General features: G+C 40.4%; 1 protein-coding gene, 1 long non-coding RNA gene and 1 pseudogene across 3 annotated transcripts in view; 2 read left to right on the top strand and 1 right to left on the bottom strand.

Annotated features, from left to right (window-relative positions):
- The first annotated feature begins 3,999 nt into the window (after nucleotides 1-3,999).
- LOC148333209 (extracellular calcium-sensing receptor-like) lies at nucleotides 4,000-10,562 on the top strand (annotated as a pseudogene).
- Nucleotides 10,563-15,221: 4,659 nt separating this feature from the next.
- On the top strand, nucleotides 15,222-19,344 carry LOC148333210 (uncharacterized). Its single transcript, XR_015844267.1, has 3 exons — nucleotides 15,222-15,339; nucleotides 17,831-17,958; nucleotides 18,730-19,344. It is a non-coding gene; the product is annotated as an uncharacterized LOC148333210 (long non-coding RNA).
- The window catches only part of LOC148333211 (neprilysin-like), a 34,646-nt gene continuing 27,306 nt past the window's right edge, over nucleotides 16,816-24,155 (bottom strand). For both annotated transcript variants that reach the window (XM_088301043.1, XM_088301044.1), the window contains 9 exons: nucleotides 24,019-24,096; nucleotides 23,784-23,887; nucleotides 22,856-22,914; nucleotides 21,935-22,054; nucleotides 20,994-21,127; nucleotides 20,637-20,702; nucleotides 20,167-20,262; nucleotides 19,567-19,643; nucleotides 16,816-18,963 (listed from right to left, as the gene is read on the bottom strand). In XM_088301043.1, the coding sequence (XP_088157169.1) occupies nucleotides 18,864-18,963; nucleotides 19,567-19,643; nucleotides 20,167-20,262; nucleotides 20,637-20,702; nucleotides 20,994-21,127; nucleotides 21,935-22,054; nucleotides 22,856-22,914; nucleotides 23,784-23,887; nucleotides 24,019-24,096 (834 nt within the window). In that variant the 3' untranslated portion in view covers nucleotides 16,816-18,863. The remainder of the gene's footprint in view (nucleotides 18,964-19,566; nucleotides 19,644-20,166; nucleotides 20,263-20,636; nucleotides 20,703-20,993; nucleotides 21,128-21,934; nucleotides 22,055-22,855; nucleotides 22,915-23,783; nucleotides 23,888-24,018; nucleotides 24,097-24,155) is intronic.

Genomic DNA, 24,155 nt, shown 5'->3' on the forward strand with positions numbered 1-24,155 from the left:
AAGGCTGAGAAGAACATCATCGTTTGATGTTACAAGACCATTTTTCTATTTTGAGACCAGGTGTGGGCAAACTACGGACCGTGGGCCACACGCGGTCCCTTAAACGTTTTAATCCGGCCCGCCAAACTTGAAAAAAATTAAATGAATAAGCCTTGTTCATGTTTTATTTTCTAAATACTGTGGTGTGTCAAAGACTGATATTTTGTTGTAATGCTTTTGTTCATTTTCATTTCAAATTTGTTTTCTTTGATGAGGTGAGGTTACCAAAGCACTCCACCCATCTGCTCCTGGTCCGGGCCCTTTGTCAAATTTTAGAACCCATTGTGGCCCACCAATCAAAAAGTTTGCCCACCCCTGTTTTAGACATACATAAAAAAAAAACATTCAATTTCAGGAAACCAATTCAAGCATGACTCGCTATACGATCACAGCTTATATGTCGCGAGATGTTTTTGAGGAGCAAGTTCTGAAAATTTGGAGTTGGGTTGACCTGCAGAGAGAACTCGCAGACCCCTTCCTGACCTGTGGCTCTCAACTCAACCCAACTCTCCTGTATTTATAAAGCACTTTAAGACAACCAACGCTGTATGCAAATTGCTGTACAAGGAGCAAAAGCAAGTTAGTTACAGTCTCATTGGTGTCAACCACCAACTGATCAAAGACAGCTGGGATAGGCTCCTAAATTTCAATGTACAGGTGCAAGTTATAAAATATTCTGCGTGTTCTTTCCGGGTTAAAAGCTGGGCAATATTTATTTCACATTTTATGCTTGAGTGTCAAAGCATTTAAAAACTCTCATGTGTCCTTTCATTGATGTCTCATAATTTTCAGAATAAAATTCAGATAAGAAGATTAAAGTTCCTCTTTTGACAGGTGGTCAAAATAAACACTTGCATCATATCATCTTTAATATGCTCTTATTATTATTTGCCACAGAAGGGGATGTTGAACAATTATCTGATGCGCCTCGTAGGGCCACACTTAATTAAAAAAAAAAAAAAAAAGGATGTTTCCGTGTTTACAGCGATGACAGCGGATCAAACACCTCAGAGTTCTCCCGAGAGTCAGCCATGTGGGATTTGAGCAAGGTCTGGTGCCTCGAGCTTGACCTTGACTTCCACCTAAGGTGCACAAACACACGATCACAAAAGCTAAATAGTCCCTCAGGAATTTAGCGTCTCTTGCCTTCTGTCACAACTTGCTTTTGATGCTGCTACGTGACTACCCAGATGAGTCTTATGATCCACGAGAAACCTGTAACAAGATTCTCCCTTTTATTTGACCTTGATGTTCAACAAAATATACCCATTTGCCCTTTTCCCTCTTCCAAATTAGCATTGGACCTGACTGTCAGGTTTGACATTTTGAGGACTTAAATAAACATGACTTTGGGCAAGGGTGTCCAGATCCAGTCCTCGAGGGCGACTATCTTGCATGTTTTTTTTATGTCTGCCTTCGCTAACACACCTGATTCAAATGATAAGGGTCGTTATCAGGCTTCTGCAGAGCCTACTGATGAGCTGATCATTTGAATCGGGTGTGTTTGAGAAGGGAAACATCCAAAACATGCAGGTCAGGGGCCCTCGAGGACATCCCTGACTTAGGTATTTTGAAATGTTGCTTATTAATGAATGTTGTTCTTTAATTGGTGGTTGTAAGTGAGTAACAGTGTGAGAGTGAGTAACTGAAAGTGTGACTCACTGTGTGAGTGAGTAATTGAGTAACTGTAGGAATTGAGTGATAAATGTGTGATGCTGAGTGAGTAATTGTGAGTGTCATTGAGTAACTTTGTGAGTGTTAGTTACTGTGAATGTGAGTGAATGACCATGTGATTAACTATTAACTTTTTAATTAATTGTGTGAGTAACACAGTAAGAGAAGCTTCGGGTTTATTTTTAATTTATTTTATTTTTTTAATCCCAATTTGAAGTGAGAGAGACACACGTAAACAGATACACGCGCACACACATTCACATTTAATTGATTATTGTGCCATCTCGTGGCTCAATTGTGAAACTACAGCTGATGAGCTTTTTATGTTCAAAAGGACTCACAGGCGGTGGGTATTTGAAGAACATGTATCAATACAATTATATCTAAATACAAGTACACAAACGTAAATATGTATATAGGCAAGGCAAAGCAAGGCAACTTTATTTAGCTAACAAAATAGCTCATCAGCCATATGCACGGAAGGCAACTCAATGTGCTTTACATCAACGGCATTCAAAAGCAGAGTAAACAAAAGTAGCTTTATGACTATAACAACATGTAAAGAGTGAGACATACTTACATACATACATACATGGTCTGGGATACAATGACAGTAGAGTATTTGGTCTTTAAACATCCACGAGCTGCATATGATTTTTTTTCTAATGCAAATTCATTGTTTATGCCTATCCTTGAATAGAAATGACATCTGATTCAATTTTCTGGCTGTGTGTTTTGCTTTAAAAGTATTTGGATTGTTCTTTGTGAAGGATCAGTCTATTCATTCTGTATAATTCTAATTCTAAAATGCAGAAAATATGGATAAACATTTTATAAAAATGTAACTATATGCCAGACTATTCCCATGACCATAACATTAAGCAGTATATTATTCAATGGGTTAGTATTCCATGTTATTGGAGAGCCAATGTCTGTCAATTAACTTGTTTTGAACTTGCCCTCTACTCCTTCAATTAAACGTTAAATAAATTAATTTCCCACGCCGCACCTGATGAGCATGTGTGTCTCCCATGCAGCCTCAGGCCCACATGGCATCAGTCTTACTGGAAACTCTTGCTTGTCTTTGCTTGCCTGGCAGCCCGCCGGGAATCAAGTCAGCCGGCAGCCAAAGAAGCGCATTGTCACCGAAAAGACACAATAACAAATTTAAGTACATCCCTAGTGTGTGTTATGATCCGCTCTGGCAGTTTATTATTGCTGCTGACTGACTGATTAAAATGATCAACATCCCGAATCCCAAGGCCATCCTCACAGCTGATACCTTCAATCAGTCAGTTAATCCAAGTCAGACATGCAAATTCTGTAGTGTTTACGAGTATACTCGGAATTCTTTGTAATTATTCCTTTATCAGTTGACTTGGCATCGAGAATGATGAGGGGCAATAAGAGACATCATTCACGATTAATGATCTCACACGCAACTGAAACGCACGCAACTACACCACCACTGAAACGCTTTAATAGACACACTCTTACGCCTGATATTTTCTCACAAACATACTGAAACACTTATGTAGGCACGTTGCATCTATCCAGGGAGCTAGCAAGCTAGTGAGCTAACGAGCTAGCAAGCCAGCTATATCTATCTATCTATCTATCTATCTGTCCATCTAGCTCACAAGCTAACTACCAAGCTAGCTCCCTATCTAGCAAGCTAGCTATCCATCTATCTATCCCTTGACAAAATAAGATATATAAAATAATGTTTGAAAGAAATACCAAGACAACATATAATGCTACTATTGGTGGTCATCATGAAAAACAGTGCTAAGGATAGCGGTCCCTTATACTGTTTTGTTTCCTGTACTGCTACTGAGGTCTCTTTGTCTTCTACAATTTGTTTTCAACCCCAACATGGCGCCTCGTGTGTGTGTTGCGTGCTGATGTGTGTGTGTGCGCGAAAATCCGTCTCTCCGCATCAATGAAGGTTGACTAAGGCCTGCTCAGGCGTAACATGGAGACGTGACACCGCTAATGTCTCGTCTCCGTTTAGGCTGAAGTGCCTCCTTGTTATGGTTGTTATTTACGCGGAAACCAGGTTTCCTTTTCCATTGATATGCAAACTCGGGGGAAATCAGTTCAATTGGACAGCGACGCTATGTGACATGAGGCATATGTTGTGTACATTGAAGACTATAAATGCTTGTGGCTTGTCAGTGGTGCGCTTACACTGTTGCAACGAAGCACTGTGTGAGGTGTCAATTTATGAGGATTTCTGTTTTGACAATGAAAGCATTTTTTACGAATACTTTTTAAAAAGAAATCATGTTTCAGGTTTGGCGTAAGACCGGGTGGAGGTGTCAGAGGACAGAACTGGTGGTCTGCAGCGTCCTGAGGGTGGCGATGTTGTTCGCCCACAAATCCTACCAAGACCAGAACCGACATTGTGACATCATCCCAGGTTCTATGGGCCTGCCAGTGCTGGGAAAAAAGGGGGACATCATCTTGGGGGGGCTCTTCTCCCTTCACGATATGGTGGTGGAGCCCAGTCTTACGTTCACCACCAAGCCCCCACCCACGCAATGCACCAGGTAATCACTTTGAGGAGTTGATCGCAAGTGAGTGTATTTCATTTTCGTACCATTTCCCACGCAGGTTTAACTTCCGGACATTCCGTTGGATGCAGACGATGATTTTTGCCATCGAGGAGATCAACAGGGAGGGGAAACTGCTTCCCAACATCACTCTGGGATATAAGATCTATGACTCGTGCAGTACCCCCCACCAGGCTCTCAAGGCCGCCATGGAGCTGGTGGTCAGCGAGAATGCTTCCTTGGCCGAAGGGGGCCTGCGGGGTCAAAGTATATGCAGAGGGGCCGTACCTGTCGTGATCGGGGATGGAGGCTCCACCCAGTCGCTGGTTGTGGCCCGTTTCTTGGGGGTCTTCCAAGTGCCGCAGGTGAGAGGCAAATATTTCAGTTCCCTTTTTAAATTTTTGTTATTAATTTATTTTTAATAGAATTCATTCCGAAGCCCAAAATTTCATAATCATTTCGGTCAATGTATTGAATGAATTGAATATGGACGTTATCTAATTACGGGGCAAAAGTAAGTAATTCAATTACAGTTGCTTTTGGCAACTTTGATGCAACCAATTTTAATTACATTTCAAAGTCACCTCAAAACCTCGCAAAAAATGATCTCATAATTATTTTCTTCCTCCATTCTAAAGCCGACGCTTGTCAAGGTGTCATTGGCTGTCTCTGGTCATGCGCTCCACTCATCAATTTTTTCGTTATTATAATAATTTATATTCCTTATATTATTTTATTTCAATGTTACACTTTTGTAGTCTTAAGTATTGCTAAAAATAATTTTAACACTATCAGGTGTTAAAATGTGAAAACGGTCAACAAGTTGAGAGCATTTTTTTCAAAATTAATTAAAAGTAATCCAATGTAATCAGTTGTATTCCTTTGAGAAAGTAATTGAATTAGTTGTATTCCTTTTGTAATTTCAACAGCATACCTTGTAACTAACTGATTACATTTCAAAAGTCATTTTCTTTTTTTCTCTCAGGTCAGCTACTTTTCTAGCTGTGCTTGTCTGAGTGACAAAAAGGAGTTTCCTGCTTTTCTAAGGACCATGCCCAGTGACTTCTTCCAGGTGTGTGACCCTCACTGCTCGGAAGCCTTCCAGCAAACGCTCAGAAGTTGATAAACAAATCATTTTAAAGGAGAGATGAAAAACTTGCATTTGTTTTGTGATTATATTTTTCATGACAGTACTGCGGCGTGCCAAAGTCCCCACAAGGAACATTTTAGACATCACGAAGTGTAACTGTCTCGCGCTGTAGCCTCTTTGTTTATTCCATAAAAAAATACATTGCAGTGGTATGATAATATTGGTTATCATGACGATGTCATCAACACTGCGAGTTTATAGATAAAAATACTGCGTGACTCTGCATTGTTGGGTGTCGTCTTCATGGTGTCAATTTACTTTAGGTGGATGCACTGGTCCAACTGGTGAAACATTTCGGCTGGACTTGGGTGGGTGTGATCGCAGGGGACGATGCGTATGGTCATGGTGGTGCAAATATCTTTGCTAAGGAGGTGAGTCACACAAAAAATGAGAACAGTACATCACTTATTGTTAAGATTCCCAACCACAGTGCTACGGGAAATGTTCTAATTTCTAATGTTTTTGAGTTTTTCCTTGCCCTCCTGGAGGTTAAGATCGATGGTGTCGATTGTGGTTATGTAAAGCCCTTTGAGACTGTCTGTGATTAAGGGCTATACAAATAAAATTGACTTGACTTGACTTAATTGGTAAAAAGATTTATTTAGTTCAGGCGTGGGCAAACTACGGCCCGGGGGCCACATGTGGCCCGTTAAACATTTTAATCCGGCCCGCCAAACTTGAAATTTCTCTCATGTGCAGTTTGTGCCTTGGCTCAAATCAAATTTGTGAAACACGGCCTCACTGTACGTCTCAGGTTAGACAACTCGGCGCATGCGTGGCCCTCCATGAAATCATCCCCAAAAACCGAGCGCAGAAGGCAATTTCATCCATCATTTCCAATATCCGCTCCTCCGGTGCACGTGTGATCCTGGTGTTTGCGGTGGAACAGGACGCAGCTGCGCTCTTCGATGAAGCTCTCAGGTGGGATTATGTTTTTATTTTCCAACCACCTCGCACTTTCTGAAAAATCATTTTTCCATCGTTGCAGGGAGGGCCTGGAAGGGATCCAGTGGCTGGCCAGCGAAGCGTGGAGTACAGCGGCTGTCCTGTCTACTCCCAAGAAGTACCGTGCCATCCTGGAGGGCTCCATGGGCTTTGCCATCCGGCGAGTGCACATCCCAGGACTGCGAGACTTCCTGCTCCGTCTGCATCCGTCTAGTACCAATGCGAGTGAAGATCCTTTTCTGATTCCATTTTGGGAAGATGTTTTCCAATGCAGCCTGAGTGAGGGAAGTGTAAAACCACCATGCACTGGCGCAGAAGATCTGAGGACGGTGGCAAATATCTACTCGGATGTGTCGCAGCTGAGGATATCCTACAATGTCTATAAAACGGTGTATGCTATCGCGTATGCGCTGAGAAGCTTGAGGGGCTGTGAGGATGGGAAAGGTCCTTTTGCTCGTCAGGCGTGTGCGGATGTACATAACATCCAGCCATGGCAGGTAATATTACAAAATACACAAGTCACAATAAATTCTGGATATTTTAGGATTAAGCTAAACAATTGCATGCGAACTTAACTTGTTGATATTTATCTGGGAACCAACCACGGCCACATAAATTTATTTGGCACCATATTTTCCTGGCCATAAGGTGCACCTGTATATAAACAACTCCAAAAAAATTTTAAATAAATAAATAAATAAATAAATAAATAAGCCGCAGTTTTCTACGTTGAAAAAAAATTGTTGTTTACTGCACGCACGGAACGATTTTTTTTACTGTGAATGCAAATAATGGTACATAAACAGATTGTTAAAACAAGGCCTTTTAATACAGCAACAACTTTGCTCATTAAAACAGAACAGACCCAAGAGGAAAAAAAACAACAAAAAAACAAGGTTTATTTTGCGTATTTTCTGAACTATAGAGCACCCCTACTGGTGAAAGAAAAATCCACAAAAAAGCTGCACCGTTGTATTAGCCGCACGGTTCAAAATTGAGGAAAAAAGTAGCGGCTTCCAGTCCGGAAAATACGGTTCAGGTTTGTACACCACTCTAATGACAAACAGTTTCCTGTAGATGGCAGCATCGCATCACTTGAGATTTGAAATCAGCTGGCAGTGAATGAGTTAATCGGACCTTTCCTTCATGTTCTCGTTGGATATTTTAAGTTCATTCTGAAAATTTTCACCCAAAAGCTGAAAACCTTTTTGAGAGCGGCATGGTGATTTTTTTTGGGTTCTTAATCATCTAACCAATACTTTTTCATCCTTAGCTGCTTCACTACATTAAACAAGTGGAATACTTCAACTCCTTTGGGGATGAAATCACATTTGACGAGAATGGCGACCCGGCGGCCATGTACGACCTGGTCAACTGGCAGCTGAAACCAAGCGGAGGGATCCAGTTTGTCACCATCGGAAACTTTGATGAGACGGTCGCGGAGAGACAGCAGAAGCTCTGAATCCAAAGCGAGGCCATCGTGTGGAACGGCAATCAGACCCAAGTAGAGTATTGGTGGGATCACAACTTTAGGTACACCATCCAATACAAGAGCTGTATCAAAAGAATCAACAAAATCTGCCTTAAAAAAAGATACTGCACAGATCGAGAGTGGTTATGAATGTTCCATTCGACACCAAATCTGACCCGCTGCTCAATCAAACTACTCCAGTTGTCTCAAGTTGTAAGGCGGAGTTTCTCCAGATGCATGGTTCTGGTCCTTTTACAGATGTTCAATAGGATTTAGGACAGGGCTCTGGGTTCTTAGTCATTCTTGAGAGTTTTGAGCGGAGGTGTATTGGGACATTCAAGACCCTGCAACTGAGGTGAAGCTTTCTGAATCTGGACAGCAAATTTCTTGAGATGACAACACTGTGCCAGATGCAGTAAAGCAGCCCCAGAATGTAATAGAGCTTCCTCCGTGTTTCACAGTAGGGGCAGTGTTCCATTCTTGATATGCTTCATTTTTGCTAGCCTGTTTTCCTGGTTTGGTCATGTGACACTCGCAAGGCGCGGTGACATCAATTTCAGTCAACAGCAGGTGGCAGTATTCGATGAAATGGCAGCCCCTCCTGAGATGACTAAAAAAAAAAAAGTTCTGTTCCACAAACGCAATATAAATCAGAAGGATTTGAATTATTGTGAAGAACATTTTGGACTTGACTTTTTTTAAAGACAACACCATTTTCATGCAGAGGAAGAATTTTGAACTCAGCTCTTGCATTGCATCTCTTTAACTTGTGTGTCTGTACCGATTGAAGCATCTGGTGACTTTCTCTTGTCTTGTTGTGTGACTATACACGAACCAGTGTCGTTTGTATCGCCCTTGTTGCACAGGTCCCACTATCAGTATGCAGCCACGTTTGTCCTCCCGGCACCCGCAAGGCGATCCAACCTAACTTCCCTATCTGCTGCCATGATTGCGTGGTTTGTACAGCAGGGGAGATTAGCAATCAGACCGGTGAGGATACTCGCGCCTCGTAGGTGACGAGACTCTCTGATAACACGTTCCTATTCCGCTTTCTAGACCCCGTAGAATGTGTGCGTTGCCTACCCGAGTTCTGGTCCAATGACGAGAGGACCGCCTGCATTCCCAAACAGGTGGAGTTTCTGTCTTTCAGCGACACGATGGGCATCACGTTGATGGCCATATCCCTCATGGGTTCCTTCTGCACCTGCGTCGTGGTCTTCGTCTTCTCCTACCACAGGACCACCCCGGTGGTCAGGGCCAACAACTCGGAGCTGAGCTTCCTTCTGCTCTTCTCTTTAACTTTGTGCTTCCTGTGCTCGCTCACCTTCATTGGCCGGCCCTCCAAGTGGTCGTGCATGTTGCGCCGCACGGCGTTCGGCATCACTTTTGTGCTCTGCATCTCTTGTATCCTGGGGAAGACCATCGTGGTGCTGATGGCATTCAAGGCCTCACTTCCCGGGAGTAGAGTCATGAAGTGGTTTGGGCCCGCACAGCAAAAAGCCATTATTAGTCTTTGCACTCTGGTTCAGGTGAGGACTATTCATAGACTTGGTTTTGATTAGTGATAATAGTCATTGTTTTTACTAGGCATATTGTTGCAGTTTAAACGCAAAATCCCAATTTTTTTTTTCCAGGAATTTATTTTCCCTCTTTTCTCTTATCAATTTTTCATGGAAAACGTATATTGAATGTTTAAAAATGTTTTAAATAGACTTTTTTTTTTCAAACAATTTAAAAAAAATCCGTCAAATCCATTTTAATGGGCATAAATTAGACATGGATTTTTGCTTGTTTGGGATTTTGAAATGTAATTATTTTATTTATTTTGTTGTTTTTGGGTGTTTTTTTAATTTAATTAGTTTTAATTTGATTGTAGAGTCTGTTATTTTTTTTGTTTTTATGATTATTCATTTTTAATTGCTTTGTTTTAGTTTAGTTTGTATTAGTTTTTGTATTAGTTTTAGTTTTTCGGATTGAAAGGAATATTTATGGAGAAGAAAAAAAACAAAGTCACTTTGTATTGTGTCATAAATTAAAGTAAACTTAAATTCTTAAACAGATTTTGAACCTTCTTCTGCATCACCACCGAAATTAACTCATTTGAATTATAGTATAGTCATAGTTACGTTTATTTAGTTTTATAAATATATTAAAAAAAAAAAAAGTTTTAGTTACTGTTTTTTAAAAAAGGTTTTTTCAATTTTACTTTTAGTTACTTTGTTCATTTTGGTAACAATGATAACCTTAGCAGGGACTACTTTTTGTGTATTTATGAAAGTTTTCATTCATACAGGTTCTCATCTGCACCGTGTGGCTTGTCGTGGCTCCTCCGACCCCTCGCCAGCTGATTCCCCGCGAGAGCGCCGTTGTCATTCTGCTTTGTGACGAAGGCTCGCCCGCGGCCTTCGGTTTAGTCCTGGGCTACATTGGCCTGCTGGCCTCCCTCTGCCTCCTGCTGGCCTTCCTGGCCCGGAAACTTCCAGACAATTATAACGAGGCGCGCTTCATCACTTTTAGCATGCTCATCTTCTGCGCCGTGTGGGTGGCCTTCGTTCCCGCCTACATCAGCTCCCCAGGAAAGTATTCCACAGTCACTGAGGTGTTTGCCATCCTGGCCTCCAGCTACGGCCTCCTGGGCTGCATCTTTGCACCAAAGTGCTACTTAATTCTCTTTAGGCCCGAAAAAAATACCAGGAAGCATCTCATGTCCAGAATGGACAGGTTTTAAGAGACATTTTCCTCATGTTGTCATAGTGCTGGAAGGAAACATGAAATGCTTATTGTACCCTTTCATTTTGTGATCTTGTTATCGGTTTGGTTTGACTAATTTAAGCATTTTTTTTCCTCTCACGAAGACTAAATAACTCTAAGTTGCTGAGGCCACTACATACTGGTCTAATTCTCATTATCGACACAATAATATTTGTAATTAACAGTACTTTTTATGTACGGCACCTGTGGCATAAACCTTGCATTGACTGCTGGTCTAATAGATTTGCTAAGCACTGTATGTTGCGATAAATAATACAATTGTATTAGAATCTCATTTTTAAGCCTCGATTAGTCCCACAATAGGGACATTGTGGACATAATAGGATTATCTTTCTCAGTGGTCCTTGATATTAAAAATTACATTTGCTTTTTATTTCACCACTAGATGGCAGCATAAGCTACTGATATACCTTTGTGTGAGTGTGCGCGTGTATACGCGTATATATAAACAAATGATTGTTGCCTATGAACAAACAATGCGATCTTAGGTTCCTCGACTGGCGGTAGCTGATTTAGACTAATATTGATTATCCAGAAAGAAGTGATCAGTGGCGCTCATTTGGAGGTGGAGGCTCACGAAAGAAAATGCCGTGACTCTATTGGCGCTCTTAGCAATACTTCAGCTATTTTTCAAATTTCTCCCTCGTTACATTTCAATTTTTCAATGACGGAAGATGTCGAATGTTAAAAAGTTGCAAGAAAAGTAAATAAATAATCGTTCTGAGGGCACTTACTCCCATTCAAAGCATACACTTTTGTTTTAATTTGGATAAAGAATTATAAAAAATAAATTATCGTGGACGAATTTTTTTATTTAACAAAAAACAGGGGTGTGAAGACTTCTTTTTCCACTGTATTTTTCTCCATTGCGCAGCTCCATCCATAATGCATGTGACGATGCGGATGATTGGCCGGAGGCGTTTTGGTGCGTGGACGTGTGTGCTCGTGTTGTTTAAGTGCAATTAGCAGGAGGTATTGATCATAAGGCCCAATTAGGATGAGAGGCATTAGTGTGAAAAAAGGAGACGAGAGCTCTCATCCTCGCAAGAGACGTGTGTTGGCCCAATTATGCCACATTTCCTTGCTCTCCTCCTCCTCCTTTCCACATCCCCTTGTTGCCGTTCCCTTGATCCCCTTCAGCTTTAATTTAACAGGAACATTAATAAGCCTTCATGTCAAAGCATGATTGGTTTCATGTGTTTCCATTGACAAAACTGCAAAAGAATCAATTCCCATACAAATCAAGTCACTTCATTACAAAAGAAATGGTCTAATTTTGTAATTAATTGTTAACTAATTGAATTACAGGTAATCGCATTTCACTCAAAGTGTTTTGGACTATAAGCCTTGTTTTTCATTATTACATGCACAGAAGAGTCAGGCCACTCTAGAAATCTGAAATTCTTCATGTTGGGGCAATGTGGGGGACTTATTGGTTTGTGGTTACACAGTTGAGTGAAACTAAAAAAATCTCACCTCTCACCCAAAGTCAGCTGGGAGAGGCTCCAGCTCACCCGCAACCCTAATAAAAAAATGAAAATGGAAGGATGGACTTCAAGCTGCACTTCACAATATTCCAACTTTACAACCAGTAACACTTAAAAATAAATAAATAAAGTTCTCCAAGAACCACCATCATGACCATCATTACAATATGATAAGTACAGTGTCTAACCCCCTGACCCACAACAGGCACTACCAAATACAACATCTAAAGTGGAAAAAGTATTGAGTCTAAGATTTATGTTAATTTGGAGGATTTGACGTGAAAAAAAGGGCTCAGAGGGTCCTAGTTATTTATTGTGTACATTCCTCAAGTTTAATATGAGAATGGGTGTCCATAAATCCAACTTTTGTTAATCTTGCTAGTTATAGACATGCGTTTCTTAATATTGATTGTTCCTGTTTCTGACATTTGTGTAAAAAAAAGCGTACATTTTTTTATTTAAAAATAATGACCTGCTCATCAACTTTGTTTTTGTCATCCTTCTCTTTCTGTACCAACTGACACATCACACAGAGAGCTAAAAGATGTTCCATGGAGAAGGGTTTCTTGTGAGAAAAGCTTCTTCTGGTTCCCGAAGATCCCCAAACCGAGAAGTAACAACACAACATACGAGATAATTGTGTCCTTTTGCTCATCTTTGTTGCGTTCATTGGCAAAACACATGCTTGTTCTGGCTTTACTGTTCCAAGACAAACTTTATTGCTTCATGGAAACTTGGGCGGCTAGATTCTAAGGGAAAAAAAGCAAAAAAACAACAATGCCACATAAAATACCACAGCAAATACTGCAATAAGTCTTGGGTAATTCTGACCTCATGCTGCCTTAAAGCGTATGCTTTCAAAAAATGAGACTGTGTTCCAGTCAGCCCATGAATCACCCTTTTCTTGAAATACAGACTTTTTTAATCGAGTGTCCGAAATGGGAAGTCGAGTCAACACACCTTGACCAACATTTTTATAGTTAAATAAAAATAATGAAATAACTATGACTGAAATTAAGAAAAATAATAATAAAAGCCAGAGGGCTTAAAATAAATATACTCCCACCCGCACACTTTTATGAGAGCAATTCAATTCCTTTTTATCGTGTCTTAACATGTTTTTCCCGGCCTTTGAACTTATTATGAACAGTTGCTGCGGAGACGATCCATCACACTCCACTCACGCAGCAGATGCGATCAACAACAAAAAAAAAAGGGGGTAAAAATAAAATAAATAGATAAATAAAACAACTAATACTGCTGCTTATTGAGTCACTTACAGTGCAGTTCTTAATTTGAGTCAGTATGATAATATAAAGTGTAATACGGAGTACCCCAAGGCTGTCTATTAGGCCCTCTGCTCTTCTCTGGGTGATGAGTTTCACCCTGAATGGCCCGGGTCATATACCGTATTTCCCGGACTATAAGGCACACCCGCATATAAGCCGCAGCAATTCTTTTTTTGGAAAAAGAAAAAAATTGCGCAGCAATAACCTTGCTAATTAAAACAAAACAGACCCAAGAGAAAAAAAAAAATCGAGAAATATTTTGCGTATTTTCTGAGCTATAGAGTGCCCCTACTGGTGAAAGAAAAATCCACAGAAAAGCTGCACCCTTTTGTATTAGCCACATGGTTCAAAATCTAGTGAAAAAGTAGCTGCGATAACACGGTAGTTCTTGAAATGAGGATTAGATTGAATTTAATGTAATTAAAATGTGTGTAATACAGAGTACCCCAAGTCTCTTGGTTAGGCCCCCTTCAGTTCTTGACAAGTCGTAATCCTATGGCGGCACTGTAACTTGAATTTGTAAATGTCCTGTAGCCTGTCACTAACATATCCTAACATAACAAAAAAGTTCAGAATTCCGTGAAATATTTTCCATGAATAACATGGATAACATATTGGCTTCAAGCTCTAAAAAGTTACCATATTAAACTTGAAGCCACAGGAGACAGAAAGTCCAGGCCTCAGCTGGAGAAGATCCTCCTTGGAAAAACTCCAAGAGGTCCAAGCTCAGCCGGGACCAAATCCACAGAGAACAAACTGGAACGGGACAAGGAGGAGAATGTAGGTGTCCGCCAGGCAAGCATATTTGTGAAACATATATACGTGACTGACGGCTGAGTAAAAATGTTTGGAATTCCGAGAGTTGCGGCTTGATATCAGTCCAGTTATGCAGGAGGCCAAAATCAACCCTTCACATCTCCGGATTCTGATATTGGAGAGTGACGCCTAGAGAGGTAAAAAAACAGTAAAAACGTAACACTCCAAATCAATATTGAATTTCTTTTTATTTTACATGCTTTGTTGTGTGTGTGGTTTTGCCTCCAGCGTCGTCAAACAAACTCTTTCCGGTGCTCGCCATCGTCGGACGGGTCGTCGGCTGCACGGCGCTCCTTTATTTTGTCTTCATTTTTGCCAAAATAGACATTGTTAAAATAAGTACTACAGTATGTCCTTTTGATGAAGACAATATAGCATGTGCGTTGCAAATCGGTGTCCACTTGTCATATTTAGAAAATTGTCAGGGTTAGGGTTCGCATGGGGTAAGGTTTTTTGTTGGGGTTTTAAATGATCGTTTCAAGCTACGTTTGGGCTTGTAAATAAGGGTTAAGGTTTTAAAGTGAGGCTTCGAAACAGAATTAGGGTTTCTAAATAAGGTTTCAAGGCAATAGGGTTACAAAATCCGGTATAGTTTTGAAGTTCGGATTAGTGATTTGAATTAGGTTTTCAAAATAGGGTTTAAATCAGGATTAGGGTTTCGAAGGACGGTTTTAGCTTGCTCCATGTTCATAACTTCCTGCCACAGATTCGTTTAAAGTAGATAATTAAGCGTGCATGAGAAACAGCCTCACTGACTCACGAATTAATGACAGATGTTTGCTTGTCCACAAATATTCTCAAAGATGACACATCAGTTTTGCTGACATGTATGACTGGATCATAACAGGAAATTGACTTTAAAATAATACAGCTGCTGTAAATTTCCTGAAATCTTTTGGACATCAGTTTCATGAATTAAAACAACCAAAGCTGAACAATGCCAACCAAGTGTTGGAGTGCGCGTCCACAAGGTGGCACTTTTTCACATCCATGCAAGTTGTAAGCAGGGACGTCGCTAAAAAGTCAGGACTGCCACCCTGATGACGTTCACGTGGTGTGGGTGCTGAAGATATTTTTGTTTATAATCTGAGAGTAGACCGGGGATGGAGGAGGGGACCTTCCACACGGACCCCAACATGCAGTAAGTCTTCCAATTAGGCAACTAAACCCCCCCCCCCCCTCTTGGCTTTATTGATTAGAAAAACCTAATAATTGGTTTCTTCAAATTTCATCCTAGGGTATTTTCCTGACAAACTAGTTTGTTGGATACACTGAAAGAAATTATGTGTTGAATTTACTTTATTTCATCAAGTGGTTGCACAAAATTCAATCATCTGGATCCAGATACATTTTCAGACAGACAGACAAATAGACAGCTAGCTAGCTAGCTAGCTAGATGGATAGCTATAGCTGGCTCGCTAGCTCGCTCGATGGAAAGATAGATAGATAGATAGATATAGATAGATAGATAGATAGCTGGATGGATGTGTGGCTGGTAAGAGAGATAAAAGCAAAATTGGTGTTTGTCAGCAGCCTTTTGACAGTGAGAGCACTCCACTTTGGGTCAAGAGTGCATCAGTGTGGTTTCATCTCACAAGAAGCACTCAGGAGAATTTCAACCCCGCATGTATTATTAGTATCTCTGTGAGTGTGTGCGTGTAGGGGTGTGTGTGTGTGTGTGATAAATGCATATAATGGAGTGACGATCGCCTATTGGACGACTCAGTATCCCACACACACACGTGCACACACATAAGATCACATGTACCAGAAGTGAGTTGTTTTACAGGGACATGCAGAAGTGTGGTAATGCGTGCGTGTATACGTGTGTAAGTGTAATGACAGCAGGATTGTGTGGGTGGTGTGAACCTCCACAGAGGATGTCAGTGTCTCTGTACACTCGATAAACATGTTTTGGACATCTTACCGCATTTATGCACAGACACTCGAACTCCGGTTCTGATTGACACTATTTAAGATAAAGCTGTGTATATTGTTTAAATTTTTTACGACTTAAAAAACTATCAGGATCCAGATGATTTTATTTTGTGCAACCACTTGACAGTATATATTTTTTTCAGTAGACATCACAATAATAATGCTTCAATTTCAGCGCTGACATCTCAAATCTCTCTTATGTCATAATTTCCAACACCGCAGAGCATCATCGTTGACCAATAATTGGAGACTTAGTAGAAGCGAGAAGCACTACATTCCAGATGGATGGATGGACGGACCAACTTTTCTTTAGGCAGTGATCAAAATCAAACATCTGCTGGATAGCACTCTAAAATGCAGCAAGGAATATTCATCATTTTCAAGCCTTTTTGAGTTCTTTCAAAAGGAGGCCAAGTTCAGATGTTTGCACACCCACACAAACTGCACACACCGTCGTAGTAGTCCTTGCCCGCTGTCAGTGAAATATTTTATTTTGAAAGGGGAAGAAAATGCTCTTCAATATGACGATTATATTACGATAAAATATCGAAATACAGGCAACTGAGGTATATCCGTCTTTCTAGAGGTGAAGCAAAGCTGCGAGAAAGAAAGCCTGAGTGAATGATCGACACAAACCATTGTGGATAATCGAAAAAAAACATTGAAATGTCTACAATGATTTCTTACAAAAGGCGAATGACCTCTTTTTATTGCAGTTACATGTGAATAAGAAAAGACCCTAAAGAGCATCACCTTTCACAAATAACGGCATGCACCTTAGAAGAGATGCCGACAGACACGCTGACTGAAAATCCAACAAATATGGGATTATCTTTTTTTTTTTTTAAATAATCCTTCACACTTTTTTCCTTGCCTTTAAATATGAGATACTCCTGCAAAGTCAGACACAATACAAGTGCTGCACCAAATATTTTGCCTTTACAAAGATTATAATGCTCTGTTTCGACCATCAGCTCATATTTGATCCTCGAGTGTACCGAATGTCGAGGCAACAACTCCCGCAAAACCAGCATAAAGTTCATGAAAGTTATGTACCGTACTTAGTTTTTTTTTCAACTTCAAAATTGCAAATGTGATATGGTATATGGTATATTATTATTATTATGGATCCTTTGGGACGTGTATTTCCACGCTGTGTTCTGCAGACGCAAATCCACCAAACATCAAAAACTGAATTTGTTAACCGTTAATCCTAATTAAACCCGAAAACCTAGCGCCCCTCACCAACACTCGAACCCAGAGCGGGCTGTTGGGACAAATGATCACTGTGATTGGCTGTCAGCTAGCGAAGTGACAAAATCGGACAAAAACGAAAATTGAAATGATTCCTCAAGAACGAAATCAACTTTTTTCATTTTGACATCTCCTCTATGACTGGACTGAAGAACACGAAGAATTAATCACACTCGTTTCACAAAAGGCTGCCGTTATTGGACATCACCGTGATAGGCTACGCAGTGACTAGCGCCGCCGATGGCTTGGAGGGGTACTACTTCTCACGCAGAAGGTCCGGAGTAGTTGGCGTCTAAGTCGGCTTTTGCTGTGAGATCTTTTGTCATTTTTCGGTCCGACGTGCCGACTTCTAGGCCGACGCGACAGTTTGCCACGACGTCCGGTCGGATTGTTGTGGAGAGGCCTTTAACTCACCCGTAAATATTCTCATTCATTCGCAGGGGAATGAATCAATCCCAACTGGACTCTTCTGGTTTTTTCTTCAAAGACATTTCACCTCTCATCTGACCGAAGTTCATGCACCAAAGTCGGCTCGCACAGCTCTCGGCAAAGTGATGGTGCAGAAACCGTAAGTATCCAATGCATTGTTGGCATGCCTTGACCTTTCTGGATAAACATTTAGCTTCCTACACCATCACTCAGGCTTGAGCTACAAACTAATGAAGGCTGTTTGGTTGAAAATGAAAATGACGATATCCGAACCCTTTTCCTAATGCCCGTTGACGCTTGAATGTCACCTATCCTTCCCAAACACTGGCACTCCAGGTCATGTAAGGCATTGTGATTCGCGTGACATACAGTCGTGATAAAGCCACCAGTGGAAACGTCAGAGTGTGCCGATTGTCAATCTCAGTGATAGGCGAGAGGATCTTAAAAGGCAGAAGTGTCCGTCGGCGAATGTACTTGTTATACAGTCCAGTACCGTTTTGGTGAAAAAGATTGTACGCCTAATCACGGCTCACCTGCATGAAACAAATTCCGTAAGAGTAAATCACAAGTTACATAATTGTGGCTCTATTGGTCGAAATATAATCACATTTTCTCTAATAATTTAGATAAAGCTCAGGATGTATTAACAGAGAAGGTAAATGAGATGAAGGCTGAAGACAGTCCTACATAACAGCACAGTGGTTTCAGCCCTCTTCTATGAGTGGAAGTGGGCGTTTGGTGTATTTATAAGCCAGTGGGTTGGAGTACATTAACCCCTGTGCAGTTCAGAACATTCAAAAAAAAAAAAAAAAAAATGAGACGAAGATTGATTGTTGGTTGTATCCAGTTAGGACAGCAGCGAAATGCAGAGGTGACAGTGTTCCGTCTGTTTGCTTGCGGCGCTTTACAGTCAGTGCCGCGGTTCTCCGAGGAAGTGCGCACATGGCAGCCCTGCTCCGTCCAGATGGGGGGGAGCTTCCGCTTCCTACGTGAGGTCCGAGGACCTATGAGGAAGTCCGCACAGGCCCCGCAGTGCTTTGTGGATCACCACACGCGGCACACTTTGTCCGAGACCATGTAGCTGCTTCGGTTGCAGCTGTACACCTTGGCAAACTCTGGGAAGTTCTGAAGGGAGCCTAGCACCCTGAGACACAGGCGCGCACACACACACACACACACACACACGGAATGTTTATGCGTTGCTGAGTTCTTTTTATTTGCTGTTCTTTGTTTAATGATATAATTGAAAAAGTTAAGAGCGTACCAGGGTTGTAATAGTTTGGGATTTGTCATTACAGTTCGTTTTTATTTAATTTTGACTCTTGTTTTATTTTTTCAGTTAGTTTTATTTTGTTTTATTAGATTTAGTTTTTTTATGCCTCATTTTAGTTTAGTTTTGATTAGTTTTAGCATTATTTTTTCTTAAATATATGGAGTGTTTGTCCACTGCAAGATACTAAATAAAAAAAAAATCAAAGTAAAGCACAACTGTTTGACCTTCCTTCATCTGTGCGGACATACAGCAATACCGAAATAAACACACTTTGAATGAACCCTGAAAGCTTAGGTATGATATTAATAGACAAAGATGAAAACAAAAAACATTTTTGTGACAATTTTGTGCAAGCGTAAAATGTAGTTTCAATTAGTTTTCGTTTTTGTTAAATTTCTTCACGAAACAATTTTTCCCCCCAATTTTAGTTTGTGTTATTTTCTTTTTGTTAACTTCAATAACCTTGGAGCGTACCTGAATTTTCCTGGACTGTGCTGATCGACTTGGATGGAACTCAAAGCATCTTCTGGTCGCCGTGTTCCACACCAAACCTGACACAGACGGGCGTCCAAAATGAATATGAGAATATTTGTCGACACGGGGTACGTGTGTGAGAGTGTTTAGTTGGTACAAACAACCCGGAATGACACCGGAAATTACTGATGCTCTCCTGAAATTCCCGATGGCCACCTCACATTTAATTGGGATGGGTTTTTTTTTGTTGTTTTTTTGTTTTTTTTTATGGAAGAGGACAGAAATATTTTAAACATCCCAATCTCTCTTTTCGGGATTGGAGTTTAACTATGTGACTAAACAACTGATTTTTTTCTAAATAGAAAACTGAGGCTTACAGCCTGGTGCGGCTTTTGTATGTCACTTTTTTGTTTGGTTGGTTTTGTTTTGGTTTGTTTTTGGTGTTTTACTTTCTTTCTTTTTTTAAGCGTTGCTGCGGCTTATATTCAGGTGTGCCGTATAGCCTATAATCAACAATTCCACACAATGGACAGACTTGTCAAAGGAGAAGATGTTCTATTATTCATCAAATTATCCACCAAATAATTTATTGTCTCATACCTGAGCAAAGTTGAGGAAAAAGAGCTGATCGTGGTTAAGGTCGAGTCCTGGCAGCGGAGGCTCCTCACCGTGTTTCTTCACATAGTTCTTATAAGCCTGCGCAAACAGCACAAAGCATGCGCTGTATATGACACAACTCTGAGATTTCTCGTCTGTCCAGAAAATGAGAAGCGAAATCAGGCAGATGAGTTTAGTACAGACACATCTTCAACTTTACGAAACCGAGAGGGGGGAAAAAAAAAAACTAGGGCGAACGAAAACTGAGGGTCCACTGTATTCATTACGCCCCGATGGACACTTCTACTTGTCACTATTGGCGTCAATATATGAATTTGATTTTGGGCGTCTGGACAACGCAGAGGTTGCAAACAATTACTTGTCAGTCAGTAAAGCATCTTCAGTTCATATTGGGAAGAAATACATTCTAAGTTGCGTCCCAAATGTATTCTTGTTGTTTTCCAGCTCCTTACCTGATAGGCGTGCCGAACTCCTCCGTTATCGGCAATGTTCTCTCCAAGGGTGTTGTTACCTTTTAGCTAGAGGAGGGACAACACAAGAGAGATGGCCGCATAAACAGAGTGGAATCCTTCCTCAATTCGGCACACACTCTTAACATCTTTCGTTCTTTAGGATGGGAGAAATGGTTTAAAAAGGAAACAGTGCCAGGGGAAAACAAAAAAGTACCGCGGGGGAGTTAGCAATCTGTCAACTGAAAAAATATGAAAGCGTCGTGAGGCAGTGAGGAGATGAGCTGCAGAAGTGTGAAGAAACGTGAAAGGCAACGTCTGTTGGAAGTAAATCTTTAAAAGGCTTTTGAGATCTTGTACATTAAGTCCGTTGGCCAGGTCCCATGAGAAGTTGGCGTACTGATCGACGATGCAGGCGGACAGCTCCAAGAACCTTTGAGCCGAGTCCTCCGTCCACCAGTCCTTCAGGTCGCCATCTTTATCGTATTTACGACCTGGGAAAAACAGATCAAATCCATCATTTGAGAAGAAATTGAAAAACGTCAAGAGCTGACTGAAATCCAAAGAGTCCACATTATCGTGCTTCAGAATGCTGGATGGTCTCCTGTCATTTTTCTTAATGGGAATTATATTATTTACTAGAATACGACAGCGGCGTCTTTGGTTGTCGGCAGTTTTGAAAAATGAGCTTTGAATATTAGGAACGCACAACCAAGTCCCTGCAGTGGCGTCTATACTTAATTTTTTCCTTTAAATAATTTTTCCGGCAAATATTTACTGTAATAATGAATAAACGTCATTCATTGCATTATTTTTCCTTTTACATTGTAAATATTTGCATTGTTCCTTCCGAAAGGTTCATGAGGTCACACAGGCACGCAAGTTTCCTGCGTTCCGGCCTCGAGACTCACAAGGCCACCGAACCAGATGATGAAAACACATAGTTAGAGCGCGTGTATATTTTTATAGAGCTTATTCTTATTAAGGTCGCGGGTGAGCTGGAGATGATCCCAGCTGAGTTTGAGAGCGAAAAAAAAAATCGCAATATTGAGGGGAAAAAAAATAAAAGTAAATACTTTTGCTTTTCTCCTAAAATAATTTAAAAAAAAATAATAATTGACTCTCCATTTCACAGGTTCCATGACAGTTTTCATGACAGGTGGTCTAAAAAATGTGTTAAGCGCTTCATTTCACCGGATATTTCAACAGCTATCTTGTCTTCCTCTTCCAGCGGCAATTAATAAAGCTGCATGGGGAAAAAAAAAAAAAAAAAGACCAAAAAAAAAAAGACAAATACCTACCGATGTTGTCAAAGCCGTGCATGACCTCGTGGCCGATGACCATACCGATTCCTCCGTAGTTGAGCGATTTGGCCTGGCCTTTACTGAAAAATGGCGGCTGCAGGATACCGGCGGGGAATACTAAGAGCGCAAACAAGACAAAGAAACTTGCAGAGTGAGTAAAAACAACAACACGGACGATGTGAATCATGGTACAGAGGTTATAAAAAGATGCCACACCACTGCTCGAATGCTTTTGTGATGTCAAAAAAATGAGACCAAGATATTTAAATTCCACATTTAATGTGACCTAAAAACTGTAAAACTCAATTGAAAAGAATAAATCTTTAAAGGAGTAAAAGGAAAAAAAATCTACTACTGCAATAATGCGATCGCATAAGCTCAAACTCTCGTTAAATGGAAGTCAGCACACATCTGCCACTTTTGGAATTGCCTCTGTTTAACACCAAATTCAGCGGTTTTATTTGGCTTTTCCTGACATTTTTGGAGTCACAAGAAAAAGAAAGCTTCCGCAGCATCAGAAGAAAGATGAAAAAAAAAACAGTTTTCAGGGAGGCGGCCAAGGAGCTCACGGCAACATTGAAGGAGTTTCAGGAATTGATGGCAAGTAAACAGCCAGTTTAGCATATATGACAACAATCTCCTATATGTCTTCATGTGCCTGGGTTACAGAGTAGGGACTTTGTCAAAATTGTGCAACCCCTTTTTTTTACTCCCTCTCTCTGAAATATGTTTTCAATTGAGTTGAACACATTTTGGTCACATCACATCATGGAAAAACCAGATGAAAAAAGATTTGCGCTGATTTATCGTGTTTTTTTTTCATTTCTTATGCGGCATTTTAAGCACGCATCTGATACGGGTGTGTCGACTTTTTATATCGTCTATATTTTTGAAAGTGTCGTAGCGAATAGGGAATACTTATGATGTTTTTTCTCCATGAGTAGAAGGCGTTAATGACTGCTGCTCCTGACACCCACCTGGAGGCAGGCACAAGTAAAAGGACGGTCAACAGATCAAAAGGTTTTTGTACAATTTTTATTTTCTATTAGGGTTCGAAAATAAAGAAAGAAAGAAATACAGGAAGCGCTGTTAAAATGCGATTAATACTGCGGTGATGTAACACCAATTTGTTTTTCGACTTTCGACTGTTTAAAATTTTGATTTTATTTTATTTTTAATGCACCTCTGTATATCATTGTCTATTATGAATGTTTCAGAAAACAGAAAAAAAGAAATATATATCTGCTGAATAACTTTATTAACATTGTTCCTAAACAATGAGGGCACCGCTGCCACCTACATTAGTGGATGTGCAATTACACTTCATTCGAGAACAGAAATAAAAATGTGAAAAAAATAAAATAAATTAATTAAAAAAAATCTATAATAACAAAATCAAATAAATATTTGAGAAGGAATGCGTTAGTCATATTGTTCTTTGTTCCTTTTTCATGTCATGCCAATCAGCTCCCTCCAGCTACCCGTGGCATGTCCAGGTGTGCCTCATTGTCTCGTAAAAATAATTTTTTGTTCCATTGCCCAAATTCTATGATGTCAGAACACGTTGTTGTTTTATAACTAACCTACACTAACGCAGTAATGTAGTAGTAGTCAGTCGGTCAGAATTACAGTAAATATTTATATATTAAAAAAAAAACTCTTGTCGGCATTAGAATTCATTTCTCAGTTGTTTTTATTCTCAGTCCTAATAAATCCTTAGTTTGGGTGCTTTCAAATGAAACCATGTCAGGCAAAAATAGTCTCAGCAGTGAATATAATAGTCAGAAATAAATACGGAACACTGCACATAGTTGCAGAAAAGCATAGCGAAGGAATTCAGTCTTACTCATCTTTGTTGACTTCCACTCTGAGTTTCTGCAGGATTTTCTTCTTGTTGTAGGCTGTCGTGTGCACAATGTTTTCAAAGAACTTGTCTGTGCTATAGTTGAGCTACCATCAACACACAAGCCAGAGCGCAACAATCACCGGTTAAGAAAAGCATTTTTAAAAGAGATGTGCCGCCACAATAACGCCATCGTGTATCACGTTGCAGAAATCGGACAAAATTGGCGGACACTCACGTCTTTGTACTCGTCGTTGAGGTATTTGTCGTCCATGATGTTGTCAGAGTAGCCGATTTGTTCCCGGATAGCTCGAACCTGAGAAGAGGAACTGATTTTTAAAAATAATTCTACAGTCACCACGCCATAAGAAAGAA

The sequence above is a fragment of the Idiotropiscis lumnitzeri genome, chromosome 7, assembly GCF_059441095.1.
Source record: "Idiotropiscis lumnitzeri isolate Australia: NSW breed Sydney's pygmy pipehorse chromosome 7, RoL_Ilum_1.0, whole genome shotgun sequence".
Lineage (NCBI taxonomy): Eukaryota > Metazoa > Chordata > Actinopteri > Syngnathiformes > Syngnathidae > Idiotropiscis > Idiotropiscis lumnitzeri.